Source organism: Trematomus bernacchii, unplaced genomic scaffold, assembly GCF_902827165.1.
Source record: "Trematomus bernacchii unplaced genomic scaffold, fTreBer1.1, whole genome shotgun sequence".
Classification (NCBI taxonomy): domain Eukaryota; kingdom Metazoa; phylum Chordata; class Actinopteri; order Perciformes; family Nototheniidae; genus Trematomus; species Trematomus bernacchii.
Genome location: NW_022987469.1, coordinates 2,981,099 through 2,989,040, shown reverse-complemented (window position 1 = coordinate 2,989,040; position 7,942 = coordinate 2,981,099). Strand labels below are relative to the sequence as shown.

General features: G+C 44.5%; 2 protein-coding genes across 2 annotated transcripts; one reads left to right on the top strand and one right to left on the bottom strand.

Moving 5' to 3' along the window:
* Window positions 1-2,940: 2,940 nt before the first annotated feature.
* LOC117493373 (putative nuclease HARBI1) lies at window positions 2,941-3,789 on the top strand. Its single transcript, XM_034143896.1, has one exon. It carries the CDS (start codon window positions 2,941-2,943, stop codon window positions 3,787-3,789), a length of 849 nt encoding a protein of 282 aa, XP_033999787.1.
* Window positions 3,790-6,188: 2,399 nt separating this feature from the next.
* Window positions 6,189-7,428, bottom strand: LOC117493732. Its single transcript, XM_034144323.1, has 2 exons — window positions 6,842-7,428; window positions 6,189-6,610 (listed from the first exon to the last, which is right to left on the bottom strand). The coding sequence occupies exons 1-2, from the start codon at window positions 7,376-7,378 to the stop codon at window positions 6,224-6,226; spliced, it is 924 nt and encodes a 307-aa protein (XP_034000214.1). The 5' UTR covers window positions 7,379-7,428; the 3' UTR covers window positions 6,189-6,223.
* Between the last annotated feature and the right edge of the window lie 514 nt (window positions 7,429-7,942).

Below are 7,942 nucleotides of genomic sequence, written 5' to 3'. Positions count from 1 at the left end.
GTATTTTCGGATCCTGAACGAGACCGCCGCCAGAGCGCATCTCCCCGTTACCTGCAGAAGGAAGCCATGCACGCAGCGCAGCCCCGCTGTTTAACTCCAGGTGACTTTCTGCCACTTTCCTCCGTGGTGCAGTGCTGATCGTTTCACCACAGAGGAAAGCACTTCACAAATTGCAGTACCCATAAGGAGCTTTACAAATGCCACAGTTTTTGCGTGGCTGTGTCTTTAGTTGAAAGCCCAGTGGCGATCTGCTCATCTCTCATTGAAATAATATGCTACAAAGGGGCGGACTGGCCATCTGTGTGTTGAACTTTCCTGTCGGCTCCCAGACCGTAGTCGAGGAGGGCAGAAGCAACAAGCTTCAGGTTCAATAACCCACTTTAGCTTAAATGACTGGAGAGAGGCGAGCTCTTCTTGGGAGGCCGTTGCATTTATTTAGCTGTTCTTCTGTTTCACAAAATACATCACAGACCTCTGTTTTTCTGCTGCCTCGTTTCACTTCCAGAAACATACCATATATATTTATATATACAGTCTATGAAACATACACACACGCTCCCTCACTCTCTCTCTTAAAGGGACAGCGATCTCATCTCACTCTGCATGACCCTAATATCATAACATGTGTGTTCTGGAGAATCACAGAACGGACGATCGTCCTTATTATTATGCCGTTTAAACCAATTATTTAAATGACATCATGTAAGTTGTGCTGACAGCAGGTACACACACACTGGGTGTTTCTCAATCGCGAGTACGCTTGCTTGGTAGCACATGTCTGCCGAGCATCTTGCTTCAGAAGCGAGTCAAGAATACTTCCTGGCATTCGGAAAACGAAGTGTGGAACACGCTAGCAAGTGTGCAGGTGTGCGTCATATGAGAGGCCCCGCCTTACATCTTCCGCCACAGATTTGGGGAAATTGGTCCGTGCGCAAAGCATTGTGGGGATTTTAAGACCGCGAAGTCTACTCATGTGCACACTCGATATTTCTCCAAAGGGAGTACGCCGGGCTCGGTAGATTTCCAAGTATACTGGAGATTGGAACAGTACTTCGGCGGCACTCGCGATTGAGAAACACCCACTGCTTCCGCGCAGCGAGGCTCCCCCCGCCCTCCTGTTGATAGTTCACCAGCGTCAAGCTCCTCAACCCCCCCCCCCGTTGATAATTCTCGATCGTTGGCACGCCGATAACAATTTTTTTTTTTTAATGGCACTTCATATCAAAAAGGTTGCCGACCCCTGGCTTAGAGGATCATCTGTGCCTCACTCCCATCACTCCCATAGTGAACTGCTGCTTAATTCTAAAGTGTGGTTTTCCTAACAGAAGAAATAGCAGATCCAAATCCAATTATTCATTGGAAATGAAATGTAACTTTGAAACAACTTTCACCCAGAAATCCTGAATATGGACACAGGTCCATATAGTATGTAAGAAACCACCCACTTCCGTAATGCACTTCATACATAAAGATTTCTTTGGGTAGATCTTATTCCTGAGTTGATATCTGCAAACAATGTAACACCCTAAATTGTTGCTCCTTTGCTCTATTACATATAGATATGTTATTAGCATTCTCCCAAATATTTGTCCTTGTATCTTCATCTATCTCTACCCCAAGTTGAGCCCACGTTTGCAAGAACTCATTATCTACTTTGCAGGACTTGCATAGAGCTTCATACTGTAGCACCGTCTCACTATAAACTGAACTGAAATGTATTTTATTAAAGAAACGTTCAGTGGGTGATGTTTCCAGATTAAATGTATACCCTGTTTGATTCTGAACAAAACTTGTTACGCGTAGGAACCTAAAAATGTGTGTTTGGGTAGTACATATTTCCATCTTAGTTGATCAAGAGACATCATTCTACCCTCTTCAAACAGGTCCTTTAAAATTGTTATGCCTGCCTTTTCCCACAGGGAAAAAACATTGTCTGTCATTCCTGGAAGAAAATCTGAGTTTGTTTATATTAGAGTAATCGGTAATAGAATATCAATTCTTCTTTCCCATTTTTTAATCATAGCCCAAACCCTTATTGTGGATTTTACAATGACATTACCGTCCGCCACTTCTGACTCTTTTCCATTCAGAATAAAAGGAAGACTAGCCAGTTTAAATGGTTTTCCTAGATTGAAAGCTTCAATATCCAACCAGACAGAATCCGAATAATTTCTTACTCAATCTGCCAGATACCGAAATTGAGAGGCCAGCTGGAACAGTTTGATGTTGGGGACTGCCATCCTTCCCCTATCTAAGGCCTAGGCTCCACGGGAATGAAAACGGGTTGTATCCGCATATTTCTCTTGCGTATAGCCCTTTAAGCTACACGACGCCGTAACGGAACGGTAGAAACGGACCCTGCAAACAACAACGGGTCCAAAGGTGGATAGATCTGGGAACGGAGCGCTCTGGGGGGTCCAACGGGGCCGTGTGGTAGCCTATACGGTCATCTGTTTCTGATAATGACGACGCAATAGCCCGCCTCTCCCCACCTCTCCGCGTACCCCGCGTCATTGCTGATGTGTTTCGTTAACAACAACAATGGCGGATCGCAGGGTTGCTATCGTGCTCCAGACGCTACTGACCATGCTACAGTTCTTTGTGCAACATCTACAGGAGCTCATCCATCAGCAACAACAGGACATGGAGAACATGACCTACATGTTGCTAAGAGTACCGCGGGGAATAATCCGAAGTGCAACCAGGAGAAGGTTTTGGGTAAGACCGGGCAGAAGCAGCAGTTGGTGGGACAATTTTGTCAATGGCGTTGTCGTGGATGAGGAATGGAGGGAGAACTTCCGCATGTCCAGAGCCTCTGTCGTCGCCCTGACCGAAGAACTGTGCCCATATATCGAAAGGCAAACAACAAACATGAGGGCACCAATTGATCCACTGAAAAGGGTTGCGTTAATACTGTATTACCTGAGCGATGGGGGAAGGATGCGGAAGACTGCTAACGCCTTCGGTGTTTCGCGCCAGACTTTGTCCGTCATTATTAGGCAGACATGCAGAGCGATCTCAATCCACCTGGGTCCAAAATATATCAAGCTGCCTTTTACTGAGCCCGAGACCGCGGATCTGGTTGAGGGCTTCGATCATGCTCATCACATGCCACAATGTTTAGGAGCAGTGGACGGAACCCACATCGAAATCAAGCAGCCATCTACCAACCCCACTGACTACATCAACAGGAAAGGCAAACATTCCCTTAATGTACAGGCCGTCTGTGATTACAAGTACCGATTCATGGATGTCGTGGTAAAGTGGCCTGGGAGTGTGCATGATGCACGGGTCTTTGCTAACTCAAAGGTAAACATGTACTTGAAAACTGGAAAGATCCCTGTTCTGAGAAAACAGATTGTGGACGAGGAGGAGGCTATACCAATTTATCTTCTTGGTGATCCTGCCTACCCGCTGCTGCCGTACCTGATGAAGGAATATGCAACCGGTGGCTCCACAGTTCAGGAACAGTACTTTGGGCTATCTTTGTGTAGGGCACGTATGGTCATTGAGTGTGCGTTTGGTCGCCTCAAGACCAGATTTGCTGCACTTAGAAGGCCTATGGACATAAACTTGGTTGACCTGCCCCATGTCATTTACTCCTGCTTTGTCCTCCACAATGTTTGTGAGGCCAGTAAGGAGGCTGTGGATGATCAATCTGTGTTGGGAACAATTCAAGGTGAAAGGGATTTACAGCCTCCCACACAGAGCAATAGGTATCTCACTGACTGTAATGAGGGGGAGGGAAAGAGAGTGAGGAGAGTGCTTACGGCTTACATTGACCCTTAGGACTACATAAAAGACAGACTGTATTTTTTTTTTTGGAAGGTTACTGTGTTAAGATCTGATAAACATTCTTTGTTACATTCACTGTGCAGCTCCTTCAGTGACAAGCTTCTTTTTATTTTTACTTAGTACTTCTTAATGTATGTAACATTAAGCTACAAAATATGTGATTCTCCAATGTTCAAAGTGTGAAATTAAAAATAAAATTGGCTGCAACCACTTCCAGACTTTCTTTGAACATAAAGTGCAACATGTGACATTTCCGATATTTGACACTAGGGGGGGTTATTTATCAGAAATATAGTATATATATGTCTTAATTATCATATGTATATTTATACTTTCCCATAAGGACCCAACGTGGCACGGTGTCACATGAACTTTAATGTTCTGGAAAGTTACACTGATGTTCCATCCTGACTTTCACAGGAAACCCGGAGTGACATATATGCACGATTAGAAATATGATTATGATCTGCTCAGTTAATTTAGCTGATTCAATTATATTTAGTTAATATATCCTTTATTCTTCAGTTCAAACAATGTTCTAACCTATTTAAACCAAAAAAGCATCCTCATTATTGAAGTTATGAGTTATATGACACTAGGGGGGGTTATTTATCAGAAATATGGTCTATATATGTCTTAATTATGTTCTCAATGTTCCCAAAAGTAGAAACAGGTCCGGGTTCTTATGGGTTAAACCAGGGGTTCCCAACCCCCGGTCCGCGGACCGGTACCGGGCCGCGGAGGTGTTACTGCCGGGCCGCGAAATAGCTGTGAGTTTATCGTAATATTTGCAGAATTATAAATATATAAAAATATTTTATCATAATATTTTTTTCAAAAAGTGTTTAATTTTCGCACATATGCCACCAGTCATATTATTTCATCCAGTAGCTAGTTAATCTTACACCAGAAAACCGTTGAAAATGGCTTTTATGATGTTCCGAGGGATTCGGCGGCTCAGCCTAAGGTCTCAGCCTCTTGTGCGCACGAGCATGTTACCGGTGCGCCAAGTAGGAAGAGGAGCGCACAGGAGACAACCGTTTGATTGCAGACTGTTATGTTTATGTGGGGAAATGGTGGTGCATACATTATTTGAGATATATTTCAAACTCGGACTTCATTTTAAGGTGGGCCAGGGGTGTAGAGGGAGCTATTTGTTTAAGCACCGGATTGGCAAAATAGGAGAGTAAACCAGTCTGCCTTGATCTATGAATTAATGACCGGGACTCTCACGGTATCTGCTGCCCGCAGCTGTTTTATAGAAGGAAACCCTCCTTCACTTCATGATTTGGCTGCAGCATCAGGAGGCAGCGGGACGTACTCGGTAAAGAGCTGTGCCTTTTTACGCACCGCCTTCGCTGTGTTTAATTTAATCAGAACAGTTTAAGAGTGACTGCAGGCTGCTACGTGTTAACCACACACACATCTACACACATCGAACTGCCCGATTACTCCCCCTTTTATTAGTTTTATGAAGGAGATGTCCAGTCAGTCACCAAGACGCATGTGTGTGTATGTGCTCTGCTCAGCTCAGCTATGTGTTCGGTGTGTTTGTGTCTGTCCGACACCGGCATATATGCGGCTGTTCCCAAAATAAATTAGTTTAATCTTAATCTCGATGTAGTGCTAAACTGTCGGGAGTGCACCGGAACGAACGACACTATCATAATATCTTCTGAAAATAAATGCCAGTGTCACACACACACACACACACACACACACACACACACACACACACACACACACACACACACACACACACCCTGGCGACCGGACATCTCCTTCATAATGCACCTTCTCCTCGTTTTCCCAGCATTCACTGGATTAAAAAAAAACAACACCGGTTCTTTTTTAAACTTTGTTAATATGTTTTGGATGCATATTGTTCTAGTATTTGTTCAGGCTGTTACATACAATTAGCCTCTGTTGCTACCTGCTGGTGGTGAGTAAATATTAAAATCAGTTAAAATTGACAACCGGTCCGCGATTTTTTTTTAATGTATCTACCGGTCCTTGGCACAATAAAGGTTGGGAACCCCTGGGTTAAACAACTGGCTTACTACACAAAAAACTGAAGCTCACTGCTTTATCAGTCAACTTGGCCAGTAATAGATATCTCACTGACTGTAATGAGGGAAAGACAGTGAAGAGTGCTTGCGGAGTACATTGACATGAGAGACAAGACTGTTATTTTGCAAGGTTTTTTATTAAGAACATTTGCAAGAGCTATAATGATACATATATATATACATTTATGGAATAAAAAGTTAAATGCTTTCAGTCCACATGTTCACAGTGCAACAAGGAATAGAACATCTTGACTGGCAACAAAAAATATTCACTGGAATAAAAAGTTAAATTGGCTGCACCCACTTCCAGACTTTCTTTATATATATATAAAGTGCAACAAAAACTGAAGCTCTGTGCTTTAACAGTCCTCTTGAAAGAGTGACTGCCTGTATGAAAACTGAGATGGTTGCCGTGGGGGGTCAGGGGTCATCGTGTGCAGGTGTGGTGCAGAGGGGTTTGGTGTGTAGGCAGGCTGTGGCCTTCTATACAGGTACGGTGACTGTTCCGGTAATTGTCCACCGCTGCTACTGTGGGGTTGCACATGCATGAATTCCCTCATCAGGGAAAAGCCCTCCCGAATATTATCATTCATCAGAACAAAGCTTTCTGCGTTGCGGGTGGATGTTTTCTGATTTTGCTCCATTAGCTCCACCATCCTCCTTTTTAGTTTGAGGTCTTCCTGCACGGCATGGTCAACTGGAAGTTTTTTTTTGAAGCGGTCACTTCTGTGGCCGTTCAGCTGCACCTTGAATAAACCAGAGAATTTTTTTATTATAACACAATAGGACCATAGCCACCAGATCACATAAGACCAAAGGCATGTTGTGCAATAGCTTTCAATACCTTCTACTTTTACAAATACAACAGCTCTCAATACATTCTACTTTTACAAAGCTTAAACGTGTTCAGTTTTTCTGTGGAAGGTACTGTATCGTAGTATGTAGCAAGTCCGTTAAGCTTGAAATCATGAACATACCTGCAGCAGATTCCTGCGATGCTGTACAACTGCAGCAGCTGGCAGACTTCCGCTGGATTCGCTCGACTCTGGCGGTGGCGAATCGTTGGAACGCTCCAAACTCCGGGGTGAGCTTGGTCCGGAAGACGACTCTTCCAGGTCCCCCGTCTCGATGCCCGAGCTAAGGGAGCACGTAGCAGGCGAGCCACCCCAGACCTCTTCACACAGCTCAAAAAACATGTGCACAACACGTCCTTGGCCACTCCGATGCTTAGTGTCCACCGCATGCCTGTACTTTATGCGGATTTGTTTTAGCTTGGCGGCAAGCTGGGCCTTTGTAATGGCGCCCACGCTGTGAGGGAAATCCTTCCCTGTGTCGGTCCTCGGATACTGCGCCTGAAATAAGTTGTCTATATCGCTATACTTCAACTTGCAGGACTCCCAGTCAACATTCTCCTGTATTCTGGAAGTTTTGTAGTCTAATGTGACCCTAAGTAGAAGTTCTACCTCATCATCAGTCCACGAAAAGACCTCCTTTCTTGCACAAATATCAGCCATCTTCTACCTTGTGTGTTTGTTTGTTTGTTTGTGCTTTACACATCCGGGGGGGATCTTATACTCGCTGCTTTTTGTGGAGGAAGTTACAGCGCCACGTACAGGCTCGGCATATGTACTGCAGCGTTTCCAGCGGTTGGATGTAAACGGAGCTGTCTCGTGTAGCTTGACACAATCCGGTGTATATTGCGTGTGGACGGAAGCTTTTTGGCGTTTGCGTTTGCGTGAATCCTATGCGTTTTGCCGTATGCGTTCCCGTGGAGCCTGGGCCTAAGGCAATTTTGCAAATAGGTCGTAGGTTTCAATGCTAGGAAGAGAAACTCTTCCTAGCATTGAAAGCGGGAGAGAGGCACGTCTATTCAAGTCATCATGGATACGTTCAAGAAGAAGTTGGAAGTTGGTCTTATACATTGTTTGAAGCACAGGAGTGACAAATATATCCAAGTAAACAAACCCTAGTGTTGCCCATTGGAAGGGTGATAAGCCAGGGGGTAGAGCAAGGTGCACCCGACCCCAGTGGCATTGCCTCTGACTTAGTAAAATGTATTATATATCCCGAAAACTCAC

Coding starts and splice junctions, on each gene's coding strand:
- LOC117493732 (XM_034144323.1), bottom strand. CDS start 7,378: ATGGCTGATATTTGTGCAAGAAAGGAGGTCTTTTCGTGGACTGATGAT. Junction 6,611..6,841: donor ATCGCAGGAATCTGCTGCAG/GTATGTTCATGA, acceptor GGTTTATTCAAG/GTGCAGCTGAACGGCCACAG.
- LOC117493373 (XM_034143896.1), top strand. CDS start 2,941: ATGCGGAAGACTGCTAACGCCTTCGGTGTTTCGCGCCAGACTTTGTCC.